The sequence below is a fragment of the Stegostoma tigrinum genome, chromosome 27 (genome assembly GCF_030684315.1).
Source record: "Stegostoma tigrinum isolate sSteTig4 chromosome 27, sSteTig4.hap1, whole genome shotgun sequence".
Classification (NCBI taxonomy): Eukaryota; Metazoa; Chordata; class Chondrichthyes; order Orectolobiformes; family Stegostomatidae; genus Stegostoma; species Stegostoma tigrinum.
This window is the reverse complement of record NC_081380.1, coordinates 21,494,171-21,516,834: the sequence shown is the minus strand read 5'-3', so window position 1 is coordinate 21,516,834 and position 22,664 is coordinate 21,494,171. Positions and strand designations below refer to the sequence as shown.

The window sequence follows — 22,664 nt, the reverse complement described above, 5'->3', positions numbered from 1 at the left end:
AACTTGTGTCTTGTCGATGGTGGACAGGCTTTGGGGAGTCAAGGGGTGTCATTCTCACCTGACTCCATAATTCAGCTCTTTCGCTGATGTTTGAACCAGTCAGAGACGGCAGGAGCATCTTGGAAAGCAAGTGGCTTTGTTGAGCGAGCCATTGATATGGCCATCAGTGCGTCTTCAGGTTCTGGGAGCAGCGAGGTGGCCCCAGGTCTTGGGTTTGCTGCTTACAATGTTGCAGGATTGGTCGGAGGAGTGGGAGTGGTGGGAGAGAGAAGAGGCTGCTCGGGATGATCAATAAGAGGCAGCTTAGGAGGGACACAGGGATTGTGAAAGCTGAGGCTAAAGAAGTGTACAAAAGGGGATGACCGTAAAAAGAAGAGGCTGCAAAGTTGGTGGGGGGGTGCAGAGAATGGAGAGTGCTTTTGTAAATAACCCATTTATCAACGTAAGGACAAATGGTTATGTTGCCAACACAGTCAGAATGCTGGAGAAACTCGGTAAGTCTGTGGCAGCATTTGAGAAACAGGTTGGATGTTTCCTGTCCAATTTTATTCTTCTTCCCCCATTTCAGAATTTCAGCATCTGCGGCATTCTATTTTTATTTTAGATGTTGTTATTACGGGGACATTATTACTGAATAAACAGTTCATGAGAACGAGAAAGAACCCCCTGAAAACTAAGATGTAGCCTCCAAAAATTATCAAGTGGCCTTCAAGAAAATCTTAAGAAGGACCCCCGAGAATAATTATTTTGACACGGGACAAGAAGCAAAGCTTCCAGAACATGAATGACTAACTTAAGTGCAATTGCCTGATAAAGTTTTCAGCTGTAAAGTTTATCGTATTGAAAAGTGAGCTTTCAAATGGGTTTAATAAAAGAAGCTTTGCTCAATCTCAAATCAATCATAGAACATAGAACATTACAGCACAGTACAGGCCCTTCGGCCCTCCATGTTGTGCCGACCTGTCATACCGATCTCAAGCCCATCTAACCTACATTATTCCATGTACATCCATATGCTTATCCAATGACGACTTAAATGTACCTAAAGTTGGCAAATCTACAACCGTTGCAGGCAAAGCGTTCCATTCCCTTACTACTCTGAGTAAAGAAACTACCTCTGACATCTGTCCTATATCTTTCACTCCTCAATTTAAAGCTATCCCCCTCGTGCTCGCCATCACCATCCTAGGAAAAAGGCTCTCCCTATCCACCCTATCTAACCCACTGATTATTTTATATGTTTCAATTAAGTCACCTCTCAACCTTCTGCTCTCTAATGAAAACAGCCTCAAGTCCCTCAGCCTTTCCTTGTAAGACCTTCCCTCCATACCAGGCAACATCCTAGTAAATCTCCTCTGCACCCTTTCCAAAGCTTCCACATCCTTCTTATAATGCGGTGACCAGAACTGTACACGATACTCCAAGTGCGGCCGCACCAGAGTTTTGTACAGCTTCACCATTACCTCTTGGTTCCAGAACTCGATCCCTCTATTAATAAAAGCTAAAACACTGTATGCCTTCTTAACAGCCCTGTCAACCTGGGTGGCAACTTTCAAGGATCTGTGTACATGGACACCGAGATCTCTCTGCTCATCTACACTACTAAGAATCTTACCATTAGCCCAGTACTTTGACTTCTGGTTACTCCTATCAAAGTGCATCACCTCACACTTGTCTGCATTAAACTCCATTTGCCACCTCTCAGCCCAGCTCTGCAGCTTATCTATGTCTCTCTGCAACCTACAGCATTCTTCGTCACTATCCACAACTCCACCGACCTTAGTGTCGTCTGCAAATTTACTAACCCATCCTTCTACTCCCTCATCCAGGTCATTTATAATCAGTTTGATTCCATTTTGATTATGGTTTCTAATGCTGAGCTCCAAAAGAATGTTCAGGTTTTGAGGAGGGTTCAGAAGCGATTTACTAGAACAGCTCCAGGGATAAAGGATTACGGAAAATTTGAAATTGTTCTCCTAAGAGCCAAGAAGCCTGAAGGGAGATATATAAAATTAGAAAGTTTGCAACGGTTGAAGAATGATGATCAGATAGCCCAGATTTAACTTCATTCCAAGTGAGTAGCAGAGGAGCCAGAGGTGACAATTTGTGCACGAGGAGTCATTGAGATTTGAAATGGACTCCTTGCCTGATATTGTGGTAGCCTCAGTTAAAGTTAGCATTCAAAAATAAACTGGATAAATATCTGGAGTGAAAGAAAACAGTAAAGAATGGGTGGGGGAGTGCAGTGGTTAGACCGACCACAGAAATTCTTTCTGAAAGGACTGGTGCAGACTTGATGGGCTGAATGGCGCACTTCTGTGCTTCACGTTATTGGGCTAGACAGAAGTTTTTGGTGGTTAAAAGAGGGCTGGAGCCGTTTTATGAACCCATAAAATCACCAGGCCTGTAATTTCTCTTCCCGGCCTCGATCCTTGCTCCAGAGCAGCATTGAGCATAAGGCAAGAAACAGGCCGAAAAATCTAACTTGGCATCACAGCCCAAGCAACAATCCTTAATAAATATGATGCTATTACAGAGATGAAACCAGGGGAAGATGTGCAGCTTCTCCCACTGTCTCCTGAGCTCCCAAACACAAACAGCCTGACATTTTGGAAACCAACAATGTCACAGAACCACAAAAATATAAATCCGTCTCTACTTGGGAGCCAGTAGTTCCTGCACAGCAAATGTAGGGGGAGCTGCTTCACAGTCTATGTCCTCTCTACAGTAACAGGCTCTCCGGGTCATGTAGGGGACCCTAACAGCCCATAGAAAACAGTACTCAAAAGGCACACAAAGGCCATTCTCCTCAAACAGGAACCATTTCAAATGGATTCAGAGACAGTAGGGACTGCAGATGTTGGAGAATCTGAGATAACAAGGTGTAGAACTAGATGAACACAGCAGGCCAAGCAGCATCAAAGGAGCACAATGCCTGACGTTTCGGGCCTAGACCCTTCTTCAGAAATGCGTCTAGACCTGAAACGTCAGCTTTCTTGCTCCTCTGATGCTGCTTGACCTGTTGTGTTCATCCAGCTCTACACCTTGTTATCTCACCATTTCAAATGGAGATGGGAAAACAAAACCCTGAAAATATGGTACAGTTTACTTCAGGCCTTAGCAACATGTTTTGCAAGCCCATTCTATATTTCCATTGGGTCTTCTATGATATAGAACAGGCTTTATTTTGGCCATTTGCCAACTCATCAGTAACACAGTACTTGGTTTTAGTGATTAGATGAATGTTTTTACTGGCTAATAATCTAGCAAAAGTCATTGTGTCACAGTGCATCTGTATTTAGTCTAGAGACCAAAAGATTTCAAATCTTAGTATTAAAAGCACTTTAACACTTAAAGTCCTGCTGATTGAAATCAATAGTTTTCATCCAAATGTATAAAGAGGGCAAAAAGCAGAATGTAGTGTTATTTTGAATACCTCCAGATGTCAAGTTTCAGCATTGTATTTTAAAAGATGGCCTTTAGATTTTGCTGCTGTTAGCAATATGCAAGTGCACACAAAGGGCTCTAATGCTGCAGAGTAGCACAGCCAGATGGGCATCATCATTTTTACATCGTATTACGGAGTATGAGTTTTTGCTAAAACTGTGAGGTCAGCTGATAAGGAGGCACACCTGAAAACTGCAGCTTGGCTGTTTGTCATTTTCTCCCCTTTCTTTTCTTGGAAATTGCCTTGAGCTTGAGTTTTTCCCTCCCACAGTCATGGCCAATATTTATTCCTCAATCAGTACCACCAAAAAACAGCTAGTTGTGGAACCTTGCTGTGTGCAAATTGGATGCCATATTTCCAACATTACAACAGTGATTACACTTCAGAAAATATTTCATTGGCTGCAATACAACTTTGGACATCCTGTGGTCATGACAGGTGCTACAGAAATGCAAGTCTTTTGAAATACACTATTTAAATTCTTTAAGTTACTGTATAGAATTTATAAAGTTTGTATCTTTTCCCCAGTTCACTTGTGGCCTGTATGTGTGTTTTGTTCATTGAGGGATGTGGATGTTGCTGGCTGGACAGCATTTATTGCCAGTCCCTAGCTGCCCTTTTAAAAGGGCTGAAGACGCAAGCTACTGATTGGCTGCTGAAAGTTAGGTGGCTTTTGAGGCTCAGAACTACCTCCAGTCTCCCGACGTCTCCATATGGAATCACCGGGTATGGTGTTCACCTTCAAATGGGCAATACTGAGATGAAACTATCAGCGCATTTCACATTGTCTACAGTCTACGGGCTCAGCAAAACTCAGGATCCACAAACATCCAAAAGATGTGCAGGTTAGATGGAATGGCCAGGTTAAGAATTCTGTAGTGTCCTAGGATGTGTCGACCAAATGGATTAGCCATAGGAAATGCAGGGCTACAGGGACAGGGTAAGGGTCTGGGTGAGATGCTCTTTGGAGGATTGGTGCAGACTCAAAGGGCTGCTTGGCCTCTTTCTGTGCTGTTGTGATTCAATAATTCTACTTATTCTAGTCTGTAATTGAACAGCACAGAAGCACCCTTTATGGGGGTCTTTCTCTCCATCTATTTTTATGAGCTGTGATCCTGTCTGAAGCTTTTCATTAAAAATATCTCTGTCTGCAAAACACGGATAAAGAACTCAATACAGCAGCTGCTGTCTCCAGTAGAACAGAAAAATCAGCTGATTATATCTTTAAACTGTCTTGAGACAAAAACCAGAATGGTCACCCAAGCTTCGCCTGGATTCTGCCAAATCAACAACCAATGAGAACTGTAACACTTGAACTTTACTGGACTTTTAAATTACCTCCTTCTGCCATCACTTTGTAAACCATTTGCTGTACTTGTGTGTTTGTGAGAAAATTGGAGCTTTTCTTATTATTTTACTTAGAAGTACAGTAAAAAAAACTACCCCCTTTTCCTTTCAAAGAAACTTGACAAAACATGTCAATTTAGCTTTTCACAGCCTGTAAACAGCTAAACACTCAATGAATTAGAAAGAATATCCCTTTAATGAACCATGTGTCAAATGAGGAGTGGGGAAAAAAGGGGTGCATGCCACCTCTTCTCACCGGACTACATGAGCAATCATAGAAAAGGTTCTGTTGAAATTAAAACATTCCTTTAATCCTTGAGAGCCTTAAAACATTCTCACTATTTCTTACAAACTACCTCTAGAGCCTGAACCAATCTCACTCCTCTTGCCAACTGCAACAAAGGCAAATTTTTATCTGGACTTCAGCACTCCACAGACTACAGCATCTGGTTCAATAGCTGCTTGTGCTCTGAACTAAAGTCATGGAATCAAACTAAATCTGATCCAATACACTGCTCCAAATGCAATGCTTCTCTTTAGCACTTTCAGATCACTGTTTGAACAAAAACTTCTTGATTTTTCTTCACGAGAAAGCTCAACTACTTTTTTAAAAAAGCACACTTGCATCCACAGCCTTCATGGGTCGAGTCTAGGCTACAATCTCTCTTCTGTACATCCTGTCAGTGAGACACTGAGGAGCTGATCTGAAATACACACAACAGCTTTCATGCGTTTCAAAACAAAGTTAACTGCAATTTGCCAGAACTTGACAAGTCAACTTGAAACCAAGCACGTTGCTTCTGTATCCCCTTCGTCCCTGTTTTCAACCCTTCAAGCCTGACACTCATGCAACTTTTCAGACAAACATACAAATTAGGAGCAGAAGTCAGTCATTCAGCCCTTCAAGTCTGCTGTTGTGGTCATGACTGATCTATTTGAACTTCTTATTTTGCATTCCGATCTAACCTTGATAACCTTTGCTTTCCTGCCTAACAAGAATCCATCTTTACCTTGGAGATCATAAGAATTACTGATGCTGGAGTCAGAGACAACACAATATAGAGCTGGAGGAACGCAGTAGAGGAAAGTTGACATTTCAGGTCGGGGTCTTTCTTCAGAAAAATATCTCTACCTCGTAAAGGTTCAATGATCCTGCCACTGCTGCCTTCTGAAGCAGAGAGTTGCAAAATCAAACAACCCTCTGGCACCAGATAAACAAAATCCCCTCACCTCTGTCTAAAGGGTGAACCTGAATTTTAACACAGTGCTCCAAAGTTCTAAACTTGCCCAGAATTCATCTCTCTATTCTCGCGTACTTTGCCCTTCCAATCACTACCCAACACACGTCACCACCTTCCTGCTCTCCTGTTACCTATCCAGGTTTGAAGCTTCTTTGGATAAATCCAGAATTACTTTGTAACATCCTAGACAAACTAATGTCAAGCCATTTGTCTTATTGCTGCTTATAGACCTGTTACATACACCAACTAGATGCCACATTTCTTCACAATACAGAAAAGAGAACTACTTCATTGGACATCCCAAAGTATTCCAAGCCAAGGGTTGACAATAATGCTAAATATCACGCTAGGTTAAGACCCTGAATTCAATTCTTCTAAATATCTGTAAATAAAAAAAGCTAACATGAGTTGAAGTGAACAAGAAGCTGTCAGTTACTGTAAAGAAACAACTGTTTGTTAGATATTCTTTGAGGAAGGAAACTTAGGTCTAGCCTAAATCAAAGTTCAATTTCACTCTAATCTGGGTAAATCCTAGTGTTTTCTAAAGTGGTCAAGGAAGCCACTCGATTCTCGTAAACCCCTTTGAAGAAGGGCATGGACAACAAATACAGGCCTTATCAATGATGTCCACATCAAGAGAACAAATAAGATTAAATGAACTCAAGCTTCATTCTATTTTCTATTGACATTTTCAAAAGTATCCACTAAGCTGCCTCTGCCACCTTATCTTTAGGGGTCAATGACACCATCCTCCTCTCCCACTCAGCATGCCAGCTGGCTGCAAATCCCATTTGTCACCACCCTGGCTCTGCCATGAATCAACCATCGGCTCACTCCATATTTCATTCCAACTGTTTCTTTGTGAACATGTTTACTTGTTATCCATTATGCTATTTTTGTGTTGAAATTTTGGTTTTGACTGAAACTTGGCTTAAGCTTGAGGAAGCTTTGTCCATTATTGATGTCTCACACTGAGCTATACTTTCCACTACCTTTCCTGCTCAGCCTGCATGGTGGTTATGTGGCCAATATTCCAATTTGTATCTCAATCTGTCTTATTTCTTCTAGCATCTCCCCTTTTATATATTCATTGCCTACTGTTCTTCACTCTAGTTTCCAACCTGAGTATATACCTTGCCATCTTCTCACATTTCCTCTCCGAGTCCTGAGTGGCTCTGCATCATACCTATTGTCGAACCACTTGCCCCTGTCCTCCCTCTCCTTCATGCTCTCCCGCCATATGAACTCTCTCATCACCTCAGAGCTTCCATCTTCCACTTCTATTTCTATCCAACCCCTTCTTTGTGCTCCACCTGACTCCCTAATCCGACTCTTGCTCATTCACAAACTCGGATTGCAGCTACGATTTTCATTCCAAACAGCAGTGTGTTCACCTTACCAACTGCATCAGAGATTCTCTTTTTAAAGGAAGGGAAGTACGAATCTTTGTGTGAGTTCTTTCTCCCATCAGTCTTTATATGTATGTGCTGGCAATGACTGTAAGGGGCACGAACGGATAATGTCAGGTGAAGTGTTTCTTGGAAATAAGTCACAGAATTGACACTGATGGTGGTGGAATGATATTGTATTTCAAGGCTGTTGCCAGAGAGATGTATTCATTCGGTGTTGACGTTGAGTAAGGACATAAGGACATAACGGGGTCATGACCCCCTTCCTTTATGATCTGCTGCCACTGCAGCTCATGAATAAAAAGCTGTGGGTTCTCAATCATCAAGGACACTATCATCTGCTCATCTCTTTATGCAGCAAAGTACCTGTGCAAAAATATGTCACTCCACATGGTGGGAAGTTATTAATACCCCCATCCCCAACCCGGTCTGCACACACAATTATACAAACAATGATGATAGCATGCACAACAATGTAACTGCACAATAACAGAGAGGAAAAAGAACCAAGAGAGGAATAAAGAATCTAGGGAAAAAGCAAAAACCTAAAAACGGCCAGGTTAGAATCACAGAAGCGGGCAACTTGGCCCAGTGTGTCCAGATTAGCAGCCATCCAGCCTAATCCTAACTGATACTGGCTCATGGCTCATAACCTTGTAGGTTACAACACTTAGTTGTATCATAGAATCTCTACAGTGTGGACACAGGCCATTCAGCCCAACAAGTTCACAATGCCCCTCTGAAGAACATCCCACCCAGGCCCACTCCCCTACATTTCCCACATCTAACCCACCTAATCCACACATCCTTGGGCACTATGAGCAATTTAGCATGGCCAATCCACCTAGCCTGCACATCTTTGTACTAGGGGAGGAAACCAGAGTACCCAGAGAAAACCCACGCAGACACGGGGAGAATGTGCAAACTCCACACAGACGGTTGCCCGAGGCTGGAATCGAACCCAGGTCCCTGGTGCTGTGAGGCTGCAGTGCTAACCACTGAGCCACTGTGTCTATCAAAGCATTTTTGTTATTCAGGTTCACGCTTCTACTGTTCTTTCAGTCTGAGAGTTCCAGATCTTTGCCACCACGTGACAACAATTCTATTTAAATGCTGTGATAATGGGAACTGCAGATGCTGGAGAATCCAAGATAACAAAGTGTGGAGCTGGATGAACACAGCAGGCCAAGCAGCATCTCAGGGGCACAAAAGCTGACGTTTCGGGCCTATAAGGCTCTAGGCCCGAAATGTCAGCTTTTGCGCTCCTGGGATGCTGCTTGGCCTGCTGTGTTCATCCAGCTCCACACTTTTGTTATCTTCCATTTAAATGCTGCCTGCATCTCCTTTCTTCTTGCCCTAAATATATTTCCCTGTTATGAACACCCAGCCAAGGTGAACAGGACCTTTCTATTAATTTGAGGAGAATGAATTACAATTTTAAATGGCAGTGCATGTTCTCAGCAAATCTGTGGGGGATAGGCTTACGGATCATGGGGCAAGGGAAAGTAGATAAGCAACACCAGATGGACAATCATAGTATCTCCTCTTTCTGCATTTCAAGCAGTTAAAATCTGATACATGCACCTTACAGTGATGGGATCAAACTTAACAAACATTTTTATTGTGTTAAATGTTGACTACAGTGGTCATTTGCAGAATAATATCGTGTTTCATCAGGACTGTGAATTACAAATCTGTGTAGACTAGAGGTAGAATTAGAACTGATGATTTACTGATAAAATAACCACAGAAAGGAGCTAAGCCAGTAGACTACTTTATTCTGTTTATGTTTCAGTAAATCATTGTTCAACGTTATTTGTTTATAGACACACAACAGTTACTATTTTTAGCAACATTATTTGACTGTGAATTGGATCTCCACAGAATTATGTTTGCACTAGACATTGTGTAAAAGCAAACATAATTCTTGGCAAGGTTTGGAAGTTGTTCTTTACAGGTGACATGGGTGTGAGCTGTGTGCACTGATGTACAAACAGTCTGCAGGTGATATGTTCATCGTGGCAATGGGATAGTAGAGTAATACAATGTCCCCTTTGCAGTGTGAACATAAATGTGCCTCGCTGATAATGTTTAAAAATCTTGGATGTGATGTGAGCATCAGCGGCAAAGTTGGCATTAGTGGCCAATCCTTAATTACTCTTGAACAGAGTAGCTAAACCACCTCAGAGTGAGTTGAGAGTCAGCCACATTGCTATGGATCTGCAGTCACAATTAGATCAGAACCACATAGGATCGTCCAATCCCTACAGTGTGGAATCAGGCTATTCGGCCTATCAAGTCCACACTGACCTCTGAACAGCATTCCACCCAGCTCCACACCCCCACCCTATCCCTGTACCCTACATTTCACATGGCGAATCCACCCAGCTTGCACATTCCTGGACTTTGGGAAATTTAATATGGCCAATCCACCTAACCTGCACTTCTTTGGACAATGTTCATTGCTGTGATATGGAGTCACATTTAAATCACAACCACGTTGCTGTAGATCCGGAGTCCCAATCAGACCACATGGCAGATTTTCCCTCTCAAAATGACATTAGTGACTAAAGCTGTTATTTACAATAATCAACAATGGTTATACAATCACCATTAGATGAGCTTCCAATTCCGGATTTTACAGAATTCACATTTTACTATATGCCATGGTGGGATTTGAACCCAAGTCCCCAAAACAATTGCCTGAGCTTCTGGACTACCTGATAAAATGAGTTCCCATCTTTCTCTACATCTGCTTATGCTGGTTCACTTGAGCCCTTTGCTGCCCATGCAGTGAGCTTTCAACTCACAGACCTTCATGAAAAGCGGAGGTGTCCTACAAGTATGTGGCACTCCATGAGACGAGCTGCTCTGTGTGGATCTTGCCCAGATCAGTCCAAGTATCAGGCTGTATCTCTTCAGGTCACCCACAGGGTTTTCCAATGACCGGTAATGAGTACACTGAGGTACAGTGAGGGTTAGTTGGCATCTGAGGAAAGCGCACTGCTGTCGCCTGGCATCAAAGTACAAGTTGGTCTTGATCTTCATGGGACCAGCCAGAGGCTTGTCTTGTAGAGGCAAAGTGTGATGGCAAGGAGGACTGTCTTGGGAAACAGAATATATTCATTGACATGATGGTGCTCAGGTCAAAACTGAACCATACCGTGAAATAATGGAATCCTTTCCTGTTGAAATGGAAAAGTATTCACCAATGGCAGAGCAGGCTGGAGGAGCCAAATGGCTTACTTCTGCTCATTATTGGATTGTATATTCATACGTATCAAAGAAGCCCATGACCTTGCAGTTCAAATAAAGCTGGGTGAGGGGTTGATGCCAGGGTCAGAGATCAGGAGAAGGGGCCTGACGTCATAGCATGGGGAAGCCCCTGGGGTTGGGCGTGGGAGACTATGGGTCAGGCCCGGAAGTGAGTGCCAGGCAGTGTGACAATTGTTTCCTTTAGTACAGGTTGAGAATAGTACAGCAGCTTGTAACTGGTCTGTGTTCTCTCCTCTCCCAGTGGCTTCCCTCCTTTCTTACAACCTCGGTGAGAATCATCACAGCCAATCTAAATTATTCAGCAAAAAAACATCGATCTGTCTCAACTGGATTCTTTAGTTCAATGGAATGATTTGGATGAAAAAAAAGCCCAAATTTAGACATGTCTTGGGGCTCCATCTTCTGGTACTTGCTGTGGCAACATACACAATTTATATAAGAAACTGTATGGTTTCTTTTGCCAAGTAATTTACATCTATGCCCTTTGGTCACTGACTCTTCTGCTGGTGGAAGCCTTTTTCCTTTCCAAAATCCTTCATTATTTCAATTACTGTTATCAAATCTCACCTTTATGTGCCTATTGCAAAGCAAACAGCCCCAGCTTCTCCATTCTCTCCACACGACTGAAGTCTTCATGTCATTCTAGTAGCAAATCTTCGGCACCCTTTTAAAAGCCTATACCATTCTTCTTAAAGCCTGGTGTCCAGAACTGAACATCATGCTCTAGCTGATTCTTTGTCAATTATGTCTTCATGCAAAAGCTCCATCTTCTGGCACTTAATAAAAACCATAAGAATGGCAAATGCTGCAAATCAGGAACAAAAACAGAAATTGCTGGAAAAGCTCAGCAGGTCTGGCAGCATCTGTGAAGAAAATGTCACCAGACGTTTTGGGTCTGGTGATCCTTCCTCAGAACTGATGGTAGCTGGGAAAACGTTGATTTATTTGCAGAAAATATTGACGGGTTTGGGGTAGTGAGTAAACGATAGGATTGAGCCTGAAGAGAGAGAAGAACAGTTGGATAGACAAAGGAGTTGATAACAATCTGGCCATGAGGGTGAATAGTTGTTAACGGGGACTGTTAGTGACTAACTACAAGGAGTGTGTAATGCAGGCTATGTGGTAACAAGGCCTGGTGTGGGGGGTGGGGGGCTGGGACATGAGAGAGTCTAGGCCCTAAAATTATTGAACTCAATATTGAGTCTGGAGGGCTGCAGGGTCCCCAAGCAGAAAATGAGGTGTTGTTCTTCCAGCTGGTGTCAAGTTTCACTGGAAAACTGCAACAAGCCAGAAACAGAGACATTGGCCAGGGAATAGGTGGTGTATTAAAGTGGCAGGCAAATGGTATTTCAGGGTCTTTTTTGCGGACAGAACACAGATGTCCTGCAAAGCGGTCACGATGTCTACGCTTCGTATCCCCAGTGTAGAGGAAACCACATTGTGAGCAGGGAATGCAGTAGACTAGATTCTGGGAAGTGTAGGTGAAGTGTTGCTTCACCTGGAACTTGCTATGGGGACATAGAAAATGTATACATGAAAGTGGGGCTAAATACATTTCCCCCAAGTTTCTCTGCCCTGTTGGTATTTGTTTGTGCAACTGGACCATGGTTCTGCTGTTGGTTATCCTCTTCTATACCTCCATGGACCATGGTTCTGCTGTTGGTTATCCTCTTCTATACCTCCATGGACCATGGTTCCGCTGTTGGTTATCCTCTTCTATACCTCCATGGACCATGGTTCTGCTGTTGGTTATCCTCTTCTATACCTCCATGGACCATGGTTCTGCTGTTGGTTATCCTCTTCTATACCTCCACGGACCATGGTTCTGCGGTCGGTTATCCTCTTCTATACCTCCATGGACCATGGTTCTGCTGTTGGTTATCCTCTTCTATACCTCCACGGACCATGGTTCTGCGGTCGGTTATCCTCTTCTATACCTCCATTCTTGTCCTCAGAACTGGACACAAGAGTTGTCTACGTGAATAATGTTTGACTCAAAAGGTTTCTTTGTAAAAATTCTTCTCAACTCCCCTTAACTCTTACTGTCAACCAGTTTCTCCTTTGTGTCACTATTCATTATTACCTTCGAGATAACTATATTGAAAATCTCGGTTCCACCAGACACAATTCCTCATGTCCCATATTAAAAACCAGCTCCCAGAGTACTGCTTGCACTTCATTTGAACTGAAGCAAGACTTTCTGTTCCTCATTATCAGGGATGCCAGTCCCAGACAAATAATAGATCCATTCATTTCTTCTAGGCTTCTAAAACATGCCCAAGCCACTTCTGAAGACAATTAATATTAATGATTCAATACTAACAAATAGGTTTATTCATAAATCATCTGCAGGAAAAAACAGCAGCAGTTGAATCCTTAAGATAATTCAAAAAAAATCCCTTTTGAGTTGGTTCATGAAAGGATTAAAAAGAGAAACCCAGTCATTGACACATAGGGAACGAATAAATATAGCAGCAAACATCATCCAGGGAGTAAAAGGTATCAAATTGATTTCCTAGGATTTACGCAGGAGCTTTTCCCATGAAGTTGTACCTTGATGCAATTAAGTCAAATCAACTGGAACATTCAAAGGGTTGAATTCTTATGTTAATTGTATGTTGATGAATGATTAAGATGTAGGATAAAGGTAAAGGGCACCGATTGATTGAATACCTTTAGCACATATAAAGAAAGGCGGATGCCTGATGCAGTGGTGTAAATGCACGTTCTGAGCTTCTAAGCAACGGCAAATAAGACTGTTTGTTTGTGCATCCTGAGATTTGGACTTCGGGGGTTATTCAACCCGACTGCGTACCTTTCTTCCATTTCCTAATGTTTGGACAGCAAGCTTTATTGTGTCCACTACTACATATTAGACCTGCTGTGTGCCGTTGGGGATGGGCCGCATTATCAGCTTAGCAAGTTTCTTTTAAAGTTTTGATTTTTATTTTATTGCCCCATTTAGGGACTACTGATTAGATCATTTGTTTCATTAGTTATTTTGTTTTCAAAAGAATAGACAGAAAGATATTCTGTTAAAATCTTCCGTCTGTTATAATGAAGTTTAAAGGGACATATTATTAGTGAATTTGTTTAGTAATTTCACTGATATTGTCAAAAAGTTAGCATTTCTCAAACTTTTACAGTTGGAGTAAAACTTTCAAATGGATTAGTAATCACAGATCTCCCCTCTAATTTATGATATTGCATGAAACTTAATGTTGTCCATGGGAAGTGTTTATAATTTAATTTTACTGACGGGATGTCAATAAAATGGGCACACTTGCTTCTCACTACACTGTCTGTATATCCCTGATATAATATTTGACAATGACACTCATAAATCATTCTATGCAAGAACTAATGTTTCTTCTTTTTAAGAGAGTAGTAGATGGATGAGCAGAATGTGATCCCACAAACATGTAATTAAAAACAGAATTGGATTAAGTCAGTCTGGTACAGGAGTATTCCTGCAAGGTTTTCGAGTTTTGTACATCTCCTAAGGTGACAATGTATCAATGTAAGCGGCCACAGACTCCATCCAGAACAAAGTAGCCTGGTTGGCTGGACTACTTCAACAAACATTCACCCCCAGTGCTCACCAGCAGCACAGTATGTCATTTACAAGATACACAGCAGAAATTCACCACAGTTCCTTATTCAGCACCTTCCAAACCCACAACCACTTCCATTTAGAAGAACAATGGCAGCAAATACATGGGAACACCACCACCTGCAACTTCTCCTCCAAGTCACTCACCATCCTATTCAGCAATATATCACCGGTTACCAAACTCAGCCAATTTAGTAACAGTGGGAAATCCAGAGTGACAACATACTGAAAAGGTTTTATAGATTATAGATATAGAATCCCTACAGTGTGGAAACAGGCCCTTCGGCCCAACAAGTCCACACCACACCTCAGAGCATCCCACCTAGACCCATCCCCCTCTAACCCACCTAATCAACACCTCCCTGAACACTATGGGCAGTTTTGCATGGCCAATCCACCTACCCTGCACACCTTTGGACTGTGGGAGAAAACCGGAGCACCCGGAGGAAACCCATGCAGACACGGGGAGAATGAGCAATCTCCACACAGACAGTCATCCCAGGCTGGAATCGAACCCGGGTCCCTGGTGCTGTGAGGCAGCATTGCTAACCACTGAGCCACCGTGCCACCCTTAAGTGAGACTGGAGCACTAGTCATGGTCCCTAATGCAAGGCCAGCTCCGGTCAGTGAACATTTTCATAGATTTCTCCAGTCATTCATGGAACATGGGTGTCGCTGGCTGAGTCAGCATTTATTGTCTGTCCCTACTACCCTTCTGAAGATGGCAGTGAGTTGCTTTCTTGAACCACTGTTGTCCATTTGGTATAGGCAGACACGCAATGCTTTTGGGGAGATAGTTCCAGGATTTTGATCCAGTGACTCTCCAAGTCAGGATGGTGAGTGGCTCGGAGGGGATCTTGCAGGTGGCGATGTTCCCATGTATCTGCCGCCCTCATTTTTCGAAGTGGAAGAGGTCATGGGTTTAGAAAGTACTGTTTAAGAAACTATGGTGAATTGCAGCAGCGTATCTTGTGAATTGTACACTATGCTAGTACTGAGCACTGGGGGCTGTGAGGAGTGAATGTTTGTGACTATATTCCAATGAAATGGGCTCCTTTGACCTGGATGGCATCAAGCTTCTTGAATGTTGGAGCTTCACTCATCCTGACAAGTGGGGAGTATTCCATTATACTCCTGACTTGAACCTTGTAGATGCTGGACAGGTTTTGAGAGTCGGGAGATGAATTCTTATTTTACAGATACTGCTTTGAGAATAATGGAGACATGCAAAGGCATCTGTGTGGGATCTAACTAGTGGTCTACATATGCCAGGTCCATTCTGAATGGATTACATTTTTGATTAGTAGCCTAAGAGTTTGCCTTTCCAGACATTCATGTCTGCCAGTAGTCAAACTCACTTCATGTAAAAAAAAATTTCACAGTAATTGCCATTCAGAGTGGCACATTCTTTAAAACACTGACCCCTACCCCCAATTAAAGAAAGATCACACGGAAGAAAGTCAGGGGTTACAGGCAAAATTGCCCTTTATTTTGTCTCTGACGGGCTCTTCAGCACTACTGGCACTGGTGAAAACTGTGGTCATTTATGCAAGCAATACGCTATCAATTCCTCCACTTCCAATACAACATGGGGCTCACAAAATGCTGTTTGAGAGCACAAGCAGTGAATACATCATGTTATCGTATATGCTTCCATAACTTTTTGCAGATGTGTTTGAATATTCAACAGTTTACATAATTGTGGTGACTACCTTTATGTACAACTACTCTCGACCCCCAGCTAAAGGAGTAATTATTTTTAAATGGATTCGATTTTGTGTTGAGCCTGACCTCTATAACAGTTCTAATACAATGCAGTTTCGGAACTGGTTCATTTGAGAATTCACCAAATCTCCACTCCCTGCTGAGGATGTTCCAATGTTTGATTAATGGGATTGTTTAGGAAGAGGTAGTTGCTCACCCTGTTCACTTAGGTCTGTCATCTCACTGCGATATGATCAGCTCATAATTGCAGCAACACATCACACAAGAAAGTTTTGAAACTTAAAATCTGACAAATAAGTCAATCAACCCTGTGAGAGGTGACAACCTGGGTTATTGTAATCCTATCTAGCATCTAGCAAGGCATCACAGAGGATCTCCCTTTCCAAATGAGAAGAGTGCTCAGATAGACGCAAGAGAATCAAACATCTTCACTAATTTCAGAAGCATGCGAAAGTCATCCACGCTGATTTCAAATTATATCCAGATCCATTTTTGAGCATTCGTGAAAACGGAGAAGGAAATATGTTAAAAATACGACCTGGAAACATATGTTATGGCAGAATATTTGAAATCCGTATAAATTGACGATTTACCGGACAAGTTACAGGTGTTTCTCAATTCAGTTCAACTCGCCCAAACCACCACACACAGCGAGGAGATAGCTACCCACTGCTGCCTTGAATAAAATCCATTGGAAGTGTGGCAGGTAGTATATTAAATAACTGCAATAAGCAGGTTCCAGTCTGAATTAACTCTGATATGGTAAATGACATCAGTAGGCCATTATTGGCAAGTGTCAGCATTTTACGAGGTTCACATGGCATTAATAGAACCATCAACACCCTTTATTGAAGAAACCAATTGATACAGCTATAAAGAAGGTTCTCACCCTTAAATCCTTCTTCATCCACAATAATGGTGTAGTCTTCAGGAGTCTCAGTTAGGCTAAAGAACTTGCACCTTGTTTAAAAAGAAATAAAAAGAACACCATTAGTTTGGAATGGTTCAACAGGGGCTCTTTACAGATTGCAAAGTTCCAGATCATAAATCTAAACAAGGGCTGAAGATAAAGATCAAATTAAAACACATGAATGCTGGAAAACACGTGGCAATTCAGAGACTATCTGCGGAGAGAAAAACAGTTCATATTTCAGGTTGATACTCTTTCACCCAAGCAGCAAATGACTATCTAAAATCTTGTTTGGAACAACATGCACTTGTTATTGGGGAAAAAAAAACTCCTAAAACTGTACTCATGTTAAAATTACTGCTGTCAGATGACGGGTTGTATAGATTAGACTAGATTAGATTCCCTACAGTGTGGAAACAGGCCCTTCGGCCCAACAAGTCCACACCACCCCACGCAGCATCCCACCCAGACCCATAACCCACACACCCCGAACACTACGGGCAATTTAGCATGGCCAATCCACCTAACCGCACATCTTTGGACTGTGAGCTTTTCAAGCAAATTCTGTTTCTCTTCCTGATTTACAGCACCGCAGTTCTTTTGGTTTTTATTCAGTGCAGTAATGTTTGTCAATGAGGTCCCTGGATATTCGTAGCAAATAAAGGAGGCATGTTATGTTAAACAGAAGTTAAAAGGGCCAATTGTAATCCTTTTCTCCCCTCACTCAATAAGACCAGGTGGGCAATGGGTTAAAACTGAGTAATGAGGACACTGCCTATTTAAATGCCACTTAAGACACAAAACATTTTAACAGGCTCTTTTGGCAAACAACAGACATCCTTAAACCTTGGCAGGTAAAGTCCTCATCAATATTCAAAAATCGAGTCCAATGAGCTCCTGTGACCTTCTGACCTTGGGGCTTGTGAGACGCACACAATGCCAATCCTGTCTAGCAATTCTGCTGCAACATGACCGCAGAAACTAGCTAGTGAAAATAGGTAACAAAGTGTGCAGCTGAAGGAACATCGCCTGGCCTGCTGTGTTCCTCCAGCTCCAATCTTTTCTAGCTCTGACTCCAGCATCGGCAGTTCCTGCTGTCTTAGTGAAAATAGGTACTGGTCTGATAGTTTTCTCGAGGGCCTGAGAAAGTGGGAATGCTCCTCCTGTCTTCACGAAGAATCCCAGGGCCTCACCTGTCCTACACTTCCCTTCCTTCTCATGTGACCATCGTTGCCTCAGACCTCTCCCATCATTCTCCCCAACCCAGGAACTGTTTCTTTGGGCTACTGATGGCCAACTGCTGCCACGTGATCTCCCATTCCCATCCATTGGCTGTTTCTGTAAACTGTATTTCTCACTTTTTCATCATTCACCACCTACGGTCTCGCTCAAGCAGAAATCACTTACTTGATTTTCCTACCAAATTATGAGATGAGTACACAACCTTTCATTAAATTCAATTGCAGATCTCCTAGAATGGTTCAGTTTAAGCTAATACAACAAGCCTATAAAGATCCAGGTGTTGAAAACGTGGTTAAGAAAATACCCAAAGAATTCCAGATGCTGAAAGTCAAGAAACAAAAGCATGAATTGCTGAAAAACAAATGTCTCAGCAGCCCTGAAAGCATCGGTGGAGAGAAAGCAGAGTTAATGTTTCAAGTCCAGTGGCCCTTCTTCAGAACAGACTACCAAAGCTGCTGAGTTTAATCAGCAGCTTGTTTTTGCTGTTGAAAATGTGGTGGTGTTCTGTGTCACTTAATAAGAACAAAGCCCAGATCAGAGGTTTACATGTAACGTTCAGTATGTGTAGCATTGCTGCAGGAAATCGAAAGAATTAGATGCTCCATCCTGGGGCTATAGCCATCAGCACCCATCGTACAGCATAATTTGGAAATGCCTCCGGTACTGGCAGTCTGTGTAATGTTTTCAAGGTTCTGAAGAATGCCAATGTAAATAATCTCTTAATGTGTTCAGATTGCCTGAAGATTGCTGAGTGCCCACTACGCATGAGGCAAAGCCATTATTTTGGACAAGAAGCGTACTCCATCTGTCTATACCTAGATGTGCCTGCATTTGGTGGACTTGTCTAGTAACAAGGACGTGTGACACATTCACTGTAATTTCTTTTTAAATAGGCAAGCAAGCTGAATTGAAGGGTCTGTTCAGATCCCAAACATTTCTCTGCAGTCAGTCAATAACGTGTTGTGAAAGGCAATTACATTTGTGCATTTTAAATGAAAAATCAGTTCAAGTCTAAGTCTAATAAAACATTTAAAAATAGGTCCATGTGGAAGATGGACAACAAATCCATCAATTAAACAAAGGAACCAAAGCTGGTTAAACTCGACAACAGATTAGTTCTTTGAGAGAGAGATAATGGGAACTGCAGATGCTGGAGAATCCAAGCTAACAAAGTGTGGGGCTGCATCAACACAGCAGGCCAAGCAGCAGCTCAGGAGCACAAAAGCTGACGTTTCGGGCCTAGACCCTTCATTATCTAGGCCCGAAACGTCAGCTTTTGTGCTCCTGAGATGCTGCTTGGCCTGCTGTGTTCATCCAGCTCCACAGATTAGTTCCTTGGGTCTTCACATTTAAGTTTTCCATTATGGAGAGCATCTGTAACAACAAAACATTTCATTAGTCAGTTGATCCTCTCATGGATACGAAAATGTTGGAGCCATGGAAGTTTCTCTTTTTAACTGAAGGGTTTCTCATTTTTTTGAGATTACTTACGTGTTAAGTGCAAAGTGCATACATTACTTCAGAACCAATATCCTTCATTAGCATTCAACTCATTTGTAATAGGCTTCAATGGACAGAAAACATTGAATCCCTTTTCAGAACTACTTTAGGAAACAATACAGAAAAATGGAAAGCAACAAATATAGTGCTGAATTGGGCCACAGAGCATATGCTGATGAAATAGCTGTCAATTTCACCCCACCCCCTCCCCCCAGCTAGTGGATGCTTCACAATGAATAGCACTTACGGAATTTGCTGAAGAAACAAAAACATCCGACCCCAGCTACACGGTTTCTAAATTAAATTACAGATTGTCTAAATATAAAGTCCAACAGCTGAACGAATCAGAGGCTTGGAGGAAAAATCACTGGGAAAAGGAAATATATATAAGGCAAATATTTAATGTAACAGACATTTACTGAGGTTAGTTTGACTAAAGCCTGCACGTGAAATCTCCTGTGTGCATGTTCATTGTATTCAAAGTACTTTACCAATGCAATGTCTTAACTTTATTAGCATAGTTGCACTTTCACTGCAATCCATTGTCTACTAATCATTTAACTAGTGGTCCAGTATAATTCTGAGGTTGGCTGTTTGAAATATGTAAAATATGCATTTTGGGGCAGGGAAGAAAACAAGTTCTACACCCAAAGGAACATTTTAGTCTTTGTGCTACTTATACCACCATTCCTCATTGTATAGTTTAACTGGCTATTTGCATATTGCAATCCTTCCTATCAGCTGCATGCCACATATCGCAGAAGAAAGAGACTACAAAATTGTTTACTCAAAACTCCACATGACTAGTGATTTTTTTAAAGGCCTTAAGACCATAAGACATAGGAGCAGAAATTAGGCCATTCAGCCCACCATGTCTGCTCTGCCATTCAATCATGGCTGATAAGTTTCTCAATGCCATTCTCCCACTTTCTCCCTGTAACTGTTGATCCCCTTGACAATTATTAACCTTTCTATCTTTGTCTTAAATGTACTGAATGACCTGAATGCGCCACAGCCTTCTGTGGCAATGAATATGTTTTCTCCTTATCTCTGTTCAAAAGGGCCTTCCCTTTACTCCAAGGCTGTGCCCTTGGGTCCTAGTCTTTCCTAGCAATCTTCTCCTAACATCTTCCCAATATCCATATTGTCTGGGCCTTTCAGTATTCTGCAAGTTTCAATTAGATCCCCCCTCATCCTTCTAAACTCCATCGAGTACAGACCCCGAGTCCTCAAACGTTTCTCATATGTTAAGCTTTTCATTTCTGGGGCCATTCCCATGAACATCCTCTGAACCTGCACCAGGGCCAGTACATCCTTCCTGGGATATGGGGCCCAAAACTGCACAAAATACTCCACATGTGGCCTGGTCAGAGCGTTGTAGAACCTCAGAATTACATCTCTGGTTTTATATTTAAGTCCCCTCAAAATAAATGACAAAGTTGCATTTGCCTTCCTGACTACTGACTCAGCCTGCAAGTTGACCTTGAGAGAATCCTGGACTAGAACTCCAAAATCTCTTTGCACTTCAGACTTCTGAATTTTCTCCCCATTTAAAAAAAAGTCCAAAGCTTTATTCTTCTTACCAAAGTGCATGATCTCACACTTTCCCATCTGCCACTTCTAAGCCAACTCTCCTAACCTGTCCAAATCCTTCTGCAGCCTCCCCGCATCCTCAATACTATCTGTCTCTCCACTTATCGCAGGCATAACCTTTCACAAATCTGCAATTTACCTATAAGTTGTGGGGTACAACAGTGCCAGAGATGTTAAGGGATCTTGGAGAGAGGCATAGATTACATTTACATTACTGATATGTGAACCAGCCAGGTCTGGCAAAAATACATATTCAATAAAGTGAATTTTACTTTTAATACCACTTTGATCACTTCATCTAAACCATGCACACTTTTAAACTGAAAGCACTCCACCCACCTGGTACCAGTAATCACCATTCTCGAAGAGATCCTAGAAAAGTTCTAACTTCAGATGTTTGGGATCTCTCTCTCTAGCCAGAGCAAACATAAGAAACTAAAAATGTTCCGCCTTAAAATGTAAATGTAACATGGGTTTGTGCTGCCTGTGACTTTCTAATGTGCGATGTTTGCTCTTGTTCAGGCCTAGCAACATCTATCCTTGAATGTTGCTTTTTTAAAGCAAAGGTTTCACTGTGGTATGACATACCTCTACAGCTATCACATGTCGAGGTGAGATTAGAACCTGGACCTTCTGGACAAGAAAGACATTCACAATACTTTGTTTCTTCAAACATTTCCACTTGCAACAACTGCATGACAACTATTAAAGCAGAAAGCCATCATGTTTAAGGTTGGAGACATGTTTTTTAATGAAATTTCAAGTCAATGAATCCTTCTAGATTGACACCAACAATTTACCCTGAAGTATGTGGCCTCCTGACAGCATCATCTAGCGACAATAAACAACTGGAAACATTTTGGATACAAACAACAATATGTAACATCTAAGTGGAACGCAGTCCTTTTTGAAATGTGTTACTACTGTGTTGATCAGTCAATGCGCTGATAAATTAATTTGTTACAGGTATGAGGCAGAAATTAAATCAAATGTTAGAATCTAACTGTAAGGTTTAGGCTAACAAGACAATCTTTAGCTCCTTTCATTATGTAACCAAAACCTTTCCTGTAAAATCCGCTAAAATTCCAGTGTTAAATTTCAAATTGAAAATTTCATGAAGTTCCAGTTCAATAAATCAATATGTTTCAGTTCCTTTATATTGTGAAAGTTTTCTTCTTCAAACTGATTTTTTTTCTAGGATTTGGCTTCTCAAGTTTTTACAAACTATTAAACTTTTACAACACAAACTAAAATTTCATGGCAGTAAACTCAATTATCTAGTCCAAAAGCAATTAGCGATACTGACACTGTCAAAGTGAAAACTGCAAATTCGTCTTCTGTGACAATGCGCATCATGCAT

General features: G+C 41.8%; 1 protein-coding gene across 2 annotated transcripts in view; it reads right to left on the bottom strand.

The window, feature by feature from the left end:
* LOC125464545 (cytosolic arginine sensor for mTORC1 subunit 2) overlaps window positions 1–22,664 on the bottom strand; it is a 180,688-nt gene that overhangs the window by 81,172 nt on the left and 76,852 nt on the right. For both annotated transcript variants that reach the window (XR_009447293.1, XM_048557041.2), the window contains exon 2: window positions 16,949–17,019. Coding sequence is in view for 1 of the 2 variants with exons in the window: in XM_048557041.2 (XP_048412998.1) it covers window positions 16,949–17,019 (71 nt within the window). In the remaining variant the exon portion in view is untranslated. The remainder of the gene's footprint in view (window positions 1–16,948; window positions 17,020–22,664) is intronic.